General features: G+C 51.2%; 1 protein-coding gene across 2 annotated transcripts; it reads right to left on the bottom strand.

The window, feature by feature from the left end:
• Positions 1 to 162: 162 nt before the first annotated feature.
• Positions 163 to 5,362, bottom strand: AIP (AHR interacting HSP90 co-chaperone). Of its 2 annotated transcripts, none has more exons than XM_037053389.1 (6): positions 5,137 to 5,359; positions 2,837 to 3,016; positions 1,549 to 1,737; positions 975 to 1,151; positions 733 to 874; positions 163 to 464 (listed from the first exon to the last, which is right to left on the bottom strand). In XM_037053389.1, exons 1-6 carry the CDS (start codon positions 5,233 to 5,235, stop codon positions 259 to 261), a joined length of 993 nt encoding a protein of 330 aa, XP_036909284.1. In that variant the 5' UTR covers positions 5,236 to 5,359; the 3' UTR covers positions 163 to 258. The 2 variants fall into 2 exon arrangements, with proteins under 2 accessions (XP_036909284.1, XP_036909286.1); XM_037053391.1 differs by having other exon boundaries at positions 392 to 464; positions 741 to 874; positions 5,137 to 5,362.
• Positions 5,363 to 11,889: the final 6,527 nt, after the last annotated feature.

Below are 11,889 nucleotides of genomic sequence, written 5' to 3'. Positions count from 1 at the left end.
TGTGGCAGAGGTCATCCTCATTTCTGTGCCGGGGACACTGAGGCCCAGAGAGGCCTCAGAGCAGGTGAATGGGGTGCTGGGGCTGGGACCATCCAAGTACCAGGAAATGCAAGGTGATGGCGCTGGCTCCCCCAGTAGATTAACTCCACAGGCCCACAGAGAGATAAATAAGGCCTTTATGTACAGAGAAGCACGATGCAGTGGGAGCAGGTGGGCTGGCGGCAGCAGCAGTGAGCTGGGCAGGGTGGGCTGGGCCTGTCAGTGGGAGAAGATGCCCCGGAAGCGGGCCTTGTCCTCCTCGTCCTTCTGCCGGATCCGTGTCTCCAGGGCCCGAAGCTCCCGGCTCACGGTGTGCGCCAGGCTGGGGTCCAGCTCCAGCACCTTGGCAAAGTCAGCCTGGGCCTCCTGGGCATTCCACACAGCTGCATGCGCCTTGCCCCGCTTGAAGTAGGCCTTGACGTTGTCTGCAGTGGGTGGCAGCGGGCATATAAGGGCCTGAGGGGGCACCCACTGGCTGCCTGGGCCCGTCCTGGGGCAGAGCCCTCTCAATCTCACGACGCCAGTCATACCTCCGGCACCACGAGGCCCACAGCCCTGCCTGGTGGGGAATGTTTGGCCAAGCTGTGGGAGCTCGGAATAGGGGTGATGTCCAAGGCTGAGTCCTGCACCCCAGTGCCCCGCAGGCCACTCACCGGACCCCGCCCGCCCTCCCAGCCTGGTGCCCGAGCTCACCATCATACTTGTTGAGGATGGAGGAGCAGTGGTCCAGGACCTCGTAATACTCTCGGGCCACCAGCTTGCACTGACAGTAGTTGAGCAGCAGTGGTGTGATCTGCTGGTCCAGCTGGATCCAGTCTGGGGACCCAGGCTGTTCCTGGGGATGAGGGGGCAGGAAGAGGAGAGCTGATGCTGAGGCCCAGGCCCCAGGCTTCCCCGAAGGCCCTTACCCACTGGCCAAGGCCTGGGGGCGGCACCTTCATCTGCAGGTTCTTCAGGCAGGCGATGGCATCGTAGTACTTGGCGGCAGCCTCCTTCACGTGGCCTTCTCGGTACAGCCGGTTGCCCTCCTGGTGGATGACGGGCACTGCCTTTGCCTTCTCCTCATCTGTCATTGCCCACGGGTCCTGCTGGTAAGTGCCAGGGTTCTCCACCTGCCAGGGCACAGGCCAAGTTGCTGGAACCCCAGGGCCCAGACAGTGGACGCCGAAACTACAACCGCCTGTTCCTTCACTGACCAGTCACCAAACATTTGTGTAGCCCCTTCTATGTGCCTGGCACTGCGCCAGGTTCTGGAAACAGAACAGTGAACAAGACAGTGAAGACCCCCGCCCTCACAGAGACCTGAAGGAACAGGAGGGGCCCCAGGAGGGAGCCCCATGGGGACAGCCAGGGGTCCCGCACCGGTGTTCTTGTGCCTGCCCTGCCCTAACCCCCCAACAGTCTATCCATGGAGCCCACGAGCCCTGGGCAGGTGGGCAGGGCTGGTTCCCGCTCTGAGGCTGGGCTGTGGCGGTTTGTCTGGGCGCCTGAGCCTTGGCGGTCCCTCACCTTGAGCATCTCAATGTCAAAGATGAGAGGCTGGGGGTTCTGCTGCAGGGCGTCCAGGTCGGCGTGGCCCAGGGAAGTGTGCTCATGCATCTGGGCGATGCCGCAGCAGTGCCGCTGGCCCTCCAGGGGGTCCTTGCCGGCTGCGATGTTGCGTAAACTCTTGGCCACGAGTGGATACAGGACCACGTGCTGCAGGACAGTGAGTGGGCACCAGGGGCTCTGTCACTGTGGTCCAAGAGGCCCAGCTCCTGCCCAATCACCACCTGAGAAAGAACGCTGAGGCCCAGAGAGGGACCACAGTTGGTCCAGTCTCGCTCTGCTGAAACTCAGGAGGGCTTTCCCCTCGGGACTCTGGCCACCAAACCAAGCCAAGTTCGTGTCCCCACAGCACCCCCCCACAACCATACTCTCCCACTGTCAACCCACCTCCTCTGTCCTTACAGGCACGCAGCTACAGGCAGGACTCACCACACTCTGTTCCCAAAGCCTTTGCCAGCTCTCCTGCCCTGGCCCTGCCCACTCAGGGCCTGTCTCATTGCTGAGCTCAGCAGCTTCACAACCCACAGCAGGGGAGACCCTCAGGCCTGGGGGACCCAGCCTTTCGCCTTTCACTTTTCACTAGAAACAGCTGCTGGGGTGGGGGAACGAGACTACCACACCTCGGTCTAACCAGCTCATCTCACCGACCCTGCTGTCTGCATCCAGCCAGCAGACACTCTCGAGTCTGGGCTCTGGGCTGGCCCACTCTGGGCATTTTGAAGCTGGAGGTCAACAAACCCAACCCCTGCCCTTAAGTAGCTGAGACTCAGGCAGAGGACCAGATCCTTCAGGCCATGCCAGAAAAGATGGGTTGGAGGACCCAGAGGAGGGGTTCAACCCAACCACTCAGTAGTAGTCAGGGAGGGCTTCCTGGGGGTGCTGACCCAGGAATTCACTGTGAGGTATGAGGGAGGATCTCAGCCAAAAAGAGGATGGAGAGGAAAGGCAGGGAGGTGAGTGGGAAGGTCCAGACCCTACAAGGCCATGTGAGCAGCTATAGCTCAGGCTCTAGCCTGGTGCTGACCAGGAGCTACACAGTACTGAAGCAAGGAGTTGAGTGGGTCACTTGCATTTGAGAACCAGGCTATAGTCTGGCTAACGGAGAAGAGAAGGCAGAAAAGAGGCCGGGATGCCCTGTTGAGAGTCGGTGGTGACCTAGCCAGGGTGAAGGCCCTGACGGGGACTAGGAATGGCTGGATAGACAGCACAGACGCCACGGCCCTGCAGGCAGGTGCGGGACACCAGGTACCTTGACGTCGCAGTGGAACTGGGCAATCTCCCCCTCACGCATGGTGCTCACGATAGCCTCCCACACAGGCAGCTTGAACTTCTTGCCGATGATGAGCTCCATGGGTTTGCCATGCGCACGGCTGTCATCCAGCACGACGCCCTCCTCGTCACTGCGCAGAGTCCGGTAGTGGAATGTGGCCTGCAGGCCACATGTGGGATCAGGCAAGGACACAAACCCTCACCCGGCCCCTGAGCACAAGGCCAGCTCCAGCCTGCAGACAGCAGAAGGGACAGAGCTTGCCCAGGGGTTACCACCTGACCCTGACCCCACCATCCAAGTGAGGAAACTAAGTCAAGGAGAGGGAAGCAGTAAGAGGCCCAAGTCACATGGCTAGTGGGCAGATGGCCTAGGAGGGGAGCCCAGCAGCCGGCTGCAATCATTCTTCCAACAAATATTCACTGGGCCCCTACTATGCACCCGAGCTCTGTGCTAGCCATGGCAGTGAACGAAACAAAGTCCCTGCCCCCCTGGAGCTCATGTGGGCCATCTAGAAGAAAGAGATGGGCCTCCTGGCTGGTGAGGCTCAGTGGATTGAGCACCAGCCTGTGAACGGAAAGGTTACTGGCTCGATTCCCAGTCAGGGCACGTGCCTGGGTTGCAGATCCTGTCCCCAGTGGGGGGTGCTCGAGGGGCAACTGATTGATGTTTCTCTCCCTCTCACTTCCTCCCTTCCCCTCTCTCTAAAAATAAATAAGTAAAGTCTTTAAGAGAGAGAGAGAGATGGGCCTCAAACAACAATGTGCTCTGTAAGGTGGAGACAAGCGCTCTGCGTCAGAAAACACACAGCAGCAGGTGGGGCAGAGGAGTTCACGTGAGGTGGGGAATACGCCCTTAAGCAGAGATCTAAAGGGAGGAGGGCAAAAAGCAAGCCAGGCAGATGCAAGGCGGTGTGACCTTTCTAAGCCAGAAGAACGGCAGCACAAAAGCCTCACAGAGGGACAGTGTGTGGTGAGTTCAGGAAGCCGTGGGGCCCCTGTGACAGAAGGTGAGTGACTGCAGGGAAGGGGGTCACAGGGTCAGCAGGGTGGACCCCTGCCCCCGGGCCAGTAGGCTGTGCAGGTGAGGGCCTTGTTTTTTCCTCTGAGATGGAAGCAACTCAGTGGATCCAAGCCGAGGAGGAAGGGTGGCAGGTTGTAGAAGGGTGAGGGCAGAAGTAGGAAGGCAAGCTAGGAAGTTACTGCAATAACCCAGCGGAAACCATGGCAGCCTGGACCAGAGTGGTAATGGGAGAAGTGGTAGGAAGCAGTCAGACCCTGGGTGTATTTCGAGGATTCGCTGTGGGGCGCAAGAGAACAGGAGGAACCATGGAGGCTGTGTGGGTTTTGGCCTGAGCAGCAAGGAAGCTGGAGGTGCTCTTAACCGAAATGGGGAAGGTATGGGCAGAGCAGGTTAGGTCTGAGCCGCCCACCAGACATCCAGGTGGAGATGGTGAGTAGGGAGTTAGATATCAGGTTTAAGGGACAGGTAAAGGCAGAGATGTACACGTGGGCTAGTCCAGGCACAGCGCATGCTACGGGATGAGACTGGGTGAGGTCCTCTGGGGGTGTGAGTGCAGACGGAAGGGGTCTGAAGACCCAACCCTCGACTGGCCATGGGTAGAGGAGCCCACACCCTTCACCGGCTGCCCGGGTGCTTCTTTGGATTCAGTTCCCACATCAGTGAAACAGCGTCAACAATCCTATTCACTTCACATTGTGGAAATGAAAGGGAATAAACTTGGAAACCATTTAGCACGATGCTCCTATAGTGAGCACTCAATCAGTGCTGGTTACTGACTGGTCATTTAACATCACCTGCCCCTGTTCTTTCTGTGCCATTGTTCAAAGAACTTCACTCTCTTTTCAGCGTTCTCTCCTGGTGTCTGTTCCATCCAGAATCTCCCTTGCCAGGACCTCCGTCAAGGCCACCAACCCCCAGGCCATGGGGGCCCTTCCCAGATCCCAAGTTTCCAGTTCAGGGTCTTCTCCAGCGATGGCTCTATGCAAGCACGGAGGGCAAACACCCCCCAACCTATGTATGCCTCATGATGACCTCCTGGGCCAATACAGTCACAGGGCCAAGCCCGGGGGCGGGGCAGACGCATCCAAATTCATCCCCCTACTTAAATCCAGACCAATCAGCGTCGAGCTCCGCATGTGAGCGGTAGGGTCACGGGCCGCTGCTCTCTAGGCATGCGCAACCTCTCGCCTAAGGCCTCCTCCCGCCTCGCCAGCGCCTAGAGCCGCAGAGGGGTTAAGGGGCCGGGCTAAGACACTCACCTTGGTTCCATCCTTAAAGTCAGGGGGCTCTCCTCGACCCTCCTGTATCACACGCTTTTGGATCCCGTCCTCCCGGAGGCTTGCGATGACATCCGCCATCCTCCTTACCCGCTGCTCTGTTTCGGCAACTTCCGGACTCGCTCGGTAGCTTCCGGACCTGCTTCGGCAACTTCTGGCGCTTCGGTAACTTCCGAGGTGGCGCCATTTAGGCTGATGGCAGACGCCAAAAAGGGAGTGATTGTGGAAACGGACGGTGATTGGTTCTCTGCGTTTCGGCTGAGCGTGCGGGATGGGTCAGGGGCGGGGCCGGCCAGGGAGGTGGGGCCAGGGTTTGCGGGCCCGGCGGCTTAGGGGCGTCCCTAGGAATGTCCTCCTTGAATTGATTAGGACTGCGGCCCTCCCACGTGGCCTGGTGCCCCTCCATTTAAAGCTGTAGAAATAGTTTAGCAGCATTTCAGACCTGCGGGAAGAGAATGGGGACTAGGCCGGGGCATGAGGCTCATTGTAACGCCCTCCCCCCAAAGCTATTTTTGTGTGTTCCCTCTGGCTTTTTTTTTTACATATCTAAAGCACGGTAGTCGTGAATTTTAAATACTGAATTTGTTTTTTTCTTTCAAAAATTAAAAAAAAAAAAAACAACCGAGCGTAAGAGGGAAAGGAGGGTTTCCATATCCCTGTGGGGACCCTAAACTCCCCAAGATACTGAGAGAGCGGCATGTGCGGTTGGTGGTGGGCGTGTCGTCACCGTTGACTCCCCAGTGTCTGGCACAAAGTGGGCGCCCATTAAATATAAGGGAATACGTGAATGATAGAAGCGAGGTACTTTGGGGCTGAAACAGCGTTTGTCTCAGCCCCAGGAAGCTAGCTGTGGACAATAGCTATCAGAGGTTTAGGTCACCCCGTAAGAGGGTGTCCTGGGGCCTGTGCATTGACTACATCTCATCATCGTAACTGGGAAGGGTTATGGGGGGGGGGTCTCCTGTGACCCAGGTGCTGAGTGCTTCAGATATTTACACTGGTTCATTTCCCACAAGAAGTCCCCTGAGACGGGCAGGACCTCAGAGATGAAAGGGAAACATGCTTTGTTTATTGTTATTGTTTTTAACCAACACAGGAAGTTTTACAGCCAGTACTGTATTTTGAAGCAACAAGTAGTCTGTATCTTGTACAGATTGTTCCAGAAAATAGGAAAAGAGGTAAGCCAGCCAATATATTTTAGAAGCCTTCTTTAATCTTGATTCCTGAACCAGATAAATATACCATAAGGCACCAAAAGTAGGCCATGGCCAGGTAGCTCAGTTGGTTAGAGCATCCTCCTGATATGCGGAGGTTGCTGGTTTGATCCCTTGTCAGGGCACATACAAGATTCAGCCAATGAATGCATAGATAAGTGGAACAGCAAATTGATGTTTCTTTTTCTCTCACTCTCCCTTCCGCCACCCCGCTCTCTTCCTCTTCCTCTTCCTCTTCCTCTCCAGTGTTTCCCCTTCGTTGCAGTTCTATGTGTGTGCATTTGAAATACCCAGACAGAGACATATCTGTCTTCCCTGCTTTAAATATATATATATGCAATATTTTACTAGTAAATATAGATACGAAAATTCTAAGGAAATATCAGGCCAATTGAATCCACTAGTGCATATAAAAAATGCATCAATATCTAAGTGAATGACTCTCACAGAGAGAGACATACTACATGATTCCGTTTATATGCAGTGCCTGGAGTGGTCAAATTCCGAGAGATAAAGCTGAATGGCGGTTCGCTGGGGATGGGGGGAAATGAAAAGTTGTTGTTTAAGGAGCAGGGTATAGAGTTTTGGTTTTCCAAGATGAAAAGTCCGGCTGTGCAACAATGCGAGTGTAGTTAACAGTGCTGAATAGTGTTAAAATGTTAAAGATGGTAAATGTTCTGTTACATGTGTCTTACCACAGTTAAAAACTTAAAAAAAAATCAAGATCAAGTAGGGCCCATTCCCAGAATGTAAGAACAGCTTAATATTAGAAGCATCTATTTGTGTAATTCATTACATCAGTGAACAAAAGGAGAAAATTCACATAGCTACCTCAAAATATGCAGAAAAAGCATGTGATGGAGTTCTATGACTATTTATAATAAAAACTCACAGGAAAAAAGAGGAACTTTCTCAGTTGATGAAAGCCATATGCGATTAAGAATGATGAAACAAGTATTCATATTCTGTTCAAGATCAGGAACAAGACAAGGAATGCTCTCTGTCCGGGATGCTGCTTAGCAAGTCTTGGCTAAAGCAAAAAACAAAAAAAAGAAAGGAGAGTGATTATATCTACATGGAAAACACCCCTGGCTGGTGTGGCTCAGTGGATTGAGTGCCTGCCAGCTTGTGAACTACAGGGTCACCAGTTCCATACCCAGTCAGGGCACATGCCCGGGTTGCAGCCAGGTCCCCAGTGGGGGGTGCGTGAGAGGCAACCACACATTGATGTTTCTCTCCCTCTCACTCCCTCCCCCTCTCTCTCAAAATAAGTAAAAGCCCTGGCTGGCGTAGGTCAGTGGATTGAGCAGGGGCCTGCGAACCACACAATCGCGGTTCAATTCCCAGTCAGGGCACATGCCTGGGTTGCAGGCCAGTTCCCAGCATGGGATTCACGAGAGGCAACCATACATTGATATTTCTCTCCTTCCCTTCCTCTCTAAAGATAAATAAATAAAATCTGTTAAAAAAAGAAATAATAAATACATAAATAAGTAAAATAAAAATCCTTGTATATTTATTTTTTAAAAAGTAAATAAAATCTTAAAAAAAGAATCAACCAATGAATGCATAAATAAGTGGAACAATAAATTGATATTTCTCTTTCCCCTTTCTCTCTAAAATCAATAAATAAAAATAAGTAAATAAAATAAAATATTTTGTCTGTACATCAGCAATTTTCAACCAGTGTACCTCAGGAATTTTTAAAGCGTGCAACCCCCGACTACTTAGTCAGGGGCACTGACCTCTTTTCCCTTTCAGGAGTGTCCACCCTCCGACCCATGGGCTACATGCAGCCCAAGAATGAGTGCACCCCAACACAAAATTGTAATTTTACTTAAAACATTATGAGAGTTTCTTGTGATTATGTCACAATGTATGTAGTAAGAACAGCTTAATATTACAACTGCTTCCATGACAACTGCTTCCAGTGTGGTACAGAGACACCAAAAGTTTGGACGCCCCTGCTTAGATTATCAAATAAAAAAACAGCCAGCACAATGATAGCCATCCAGTATTTGTTTTTGGTGTGCCACAGAATTTTAGTAATTAGTTTATGTGTGCCATGAGATAAAAAAGGTTGAAAATCATCACTATACATCATTGGATTTTTTTTTTGTTTTAGATTTTTTTTTAAGTTTTTAGATTTTTTTTAGATTTTTTTTATTTAAGATTTTATTTATTTATTTATTTTTAGAGGGGAAGGAGAGAGGGAGAGAAACATCAATGTATGGTTGCCTTTTATGCGTCCCCTGCTGGTAGTTAGCCTGCAAGGAACTGGCCTGCAACCCAGGCATGTGCCCTGACTGGGAATCGAACCGCGATCATCTGGTTCGCAGGCCCGCGCTCAATCCACTGAGCTACGCCAGCCAGGGCTTGTTTTAGATTTTGTTTATTTTTAGAGAGAAGGTAAGCGAGCTAGAAAGAGAGGGAGAGGAATATCAATGTGTGGGCTGGTGTAGCTCAGTGGGTTGAGCATGGGATGCAAACCAAAGGGTTGCTGGTTCAATTCCCAGTCAGGGCACATGCCTGGGTTGTGCGCCAGGTCTCCGGTAGGGGTTCACTAGAGGCAACCACACGTTGATGTTTCTCTTTCTCCCTTTCTCCTTCCCTTCCACTCTCTCTAAAAATAAATAAAATCTTAAAAAATAATAAAATAGTATTGCTATTTCTTACTGAGTTTTGGGTGTTCCCTTAAATTTTTCACCCAAGGGGAATGCCTCACTCCCCTTGCCCCAGTCCTGGCCCGTCAAGATCCCGAAGCTTCTAAGGAGCGGGCAGAATTCCAGAGCAGGCAGTTTGGCTCCAGAGCCAGTGAACGTCTGGTCGCCACTCTTCCAGAGAGTAAGTAAAACTAACAGCCAGGTCTCGGAGGGTATCTTTGTCGCTTCGGGGTGAGGAAACACTTCAAACAAGCCTCAAAATGCACAACCCTGACGGTTTGACTGTGAAAAGGAGGGTTCTTAAAGATAGAGCACCTCGGGCAAAGGAAGGCTGTGAAGACAGACAGGAGACATGTGCAACGTCGGAACCCAGCAGGGGATTAAATCAGAAAGATACAGACATTCAAATCAGCAGAAAAAAAGACTCAAAACCCAAGAGGAACAAAACAAAACAAAACAGGACAAAAGCTGTGACTGGACTACCCACAGAAGAGGAAACACCACGACTGCGGGGAGAGCTGCGCAAACCCCAGGTGAAACCGGGCACCACTTACACTCCTCAGACTGGCAAGCCACGAGCAAGCTGCAGCACCAGGTGCGAAGAGAACACCAGAGCCCTGGGGGGCAGGGGCAGGGAGGGGAGGGGATGTGTGAACTCCCAGGACCACTCAGGAGGGCATTTGTGGTACTTTGAGAAGTCAAGGGTGCACGGACCCTATGGCCTGGAAGCCCTGCTTGAAGAAGGGTTCTCCCCAGTCCATCAGGGGACAGTGTGAAGACGTCCATAGCAGTGATGTATGTGACGTGATGGGGGCAGCAGGCCCAGCTGAGTGTGCGTCTCCCGGGGAGGAGCTGGTGGATAATAAAAGTGCTCAATGTGATATGCCACATGCAGGCAGCAGAAGCAACAAATGAGATGCATGTGGAGAACATTAGCATTGAGTGTCAAAAGGTGCGAATGAGTTTTATACTACACGTTTATACATTGCGAACATACCCACATAGGAGCCAATGCCATGTGTAGAGAGCCAGGCAGGACTCAAGGAAGCTGGCTGAGCTCACGGATGTGGGGCTGATGGGAGGGAGGGGGAGGAGGGAAGATGGGGAGAGAAGGAGGGAAGTTGCTCATAGCGTTGACCTGTCGCAAACTGAGAGGGATGATTGCCACAACTCGGTACCTGGGGTCATAAAATGAAGCTCGGGGCTCGGGTGGAGGAGAGTGGGCATTCCTGGAGCAGGCAGGCCCGCGTTCACCTCCCAGTTCTTCCACTTGCAAGCATTCGGGTGTTTTTTTAAGATTTTGTTTTTATTTACTTTTTATTTTTAAGTATATTTTATTGATTATGCTATTACAGTTTTCCCAAATTTCCCCCTTTACCCTCCTCTGCCCTGCACTCCCCAACCCTCCAGCTCCCCCCCCCCGCCTTAGTTTGTGTCCATGGGTCGTACATAACAGTTCTTTGACTTCTGTTTCCCATACCATTCTTAACCTCTCCCCGTCTATTTTATGCCTGCCAATTATGCTTCTTATTCCCTGAACCTCCTCCCCCTTTCTTCCCCTCCCCCCTGAAAACCCTCCACATGATATTCATTTCTCTGATTCTGTTCCTGTTCTAGTTGTTTGCTTAGTTTTTGTTTTCGTTTTTGCTTTATTTTTTTTTATGTTCAGTTGTTGATAGTTGTTAGTTTGTTGTCAACAATTTGGGATTTTAACAAAGCACACGTTCATTTCTTCTACAAATATACTTTGAGCATCTACTTAATGCCAAACACTGTTCTGGGCACTGTAGACACAGTGGTGAATAAAACTGAAGAAAGGGGACGGAACACTGTACTTGAACGAGAATTAAATTTTAAAAAAAACTGAAGGTAACTTGAGGTGCTATGTGATTCGAAACTGACTTTAGATTGCACAGTCAGGGACAGCTTCCCTGAGAGGTGGTACGGGCTTTCCAGGTATAGGTGAAAGCTGAGCACAGACCCTGAGGGGAAGTCAAGCTCGGCCCCAATGGCTGAGGGGGTGGGGAGGGGAGGAGGGGCACTTGTTGAGACCGGGCAAGGCAGGCAGAGACCAGAGTATTCAGTTTTGTGGGCCTTAGTCAGGAGTTTGGATATTACTCCAAGCACAATGGGAAACCAAGGGACAGTTTATATGGAAGTGACAGCAATACATATATCTGTGTATAGAAATATACATATATATATATAAACTTTTATTTAAGAATAACACAGAGAAAGGGATCAGATATGTTTTTACTTTATTTTTTAAAGATTTTATTTCCTTTTTATTTTTAGACAGGTGGGAAGGGAGGGTGAAAGAGAGGGAGAGAAACATCAATGTATGGTTGCTTCTTAGGCGCACCCCTCACTGGGGACCTGGCCAGCAACCCAGTCATGAGCCCTAAACTGGGAATCAAACCGGTTACCCTTTGGTTCACAGGTCAGTGCTCCATCCACTGAGCCACACCAGCCAGGGCAGGATCAGATATGTTTTTAAAGAACACTTTGGCTACTGAGTGGAGGGTGGATTGGAGGAGAGTGGAAGCCACATAAACTCTGAGCCTATTTGCACAGCTGCAGGGCAATGAGAGAGAATACTCTTCCCATGCAAGGTCCTGGTGAATAAGGGTAGGGAAACAGTTCCCTGGAGTCTCCTTGGCACTGCATGTGGAGAGTAGGACCAATAAAATGGCTTTGATCTGGTCCAGATACCATAAAGTATATAAAACAAAATGGAGTCACTTATGTCAACCAAGATGGCTGTCAGTCAGCCGTGACAATTTGGTTCAAGAGGGAAACTACCTAAATCATGCCAGTCACATCTGGCAAAGAGACACACCTAAGATATCTGCACATGT

Source organism: Sturnira hondurensis, unplaced genomic scaffold (genome assembly GCF_014824575.4).
Source record: "Sturnira hondurensis isolate 20B ecotype Veracruz unplaced genomic scaffold, ASM1482457v3 Scaffold0007797, whole genome shotgun sequence".
Classification (NCBI taxonomy): domain Eukaryota; kingdom Metazoa; phylum Chordata; class Mammalia; order Chiroptera; family Phyllostomidae; genus Sturnira; species Sturnira hondurensis.
This window is presented reverse-complemented; position numbering and strand designations above follow the sequence as displayed.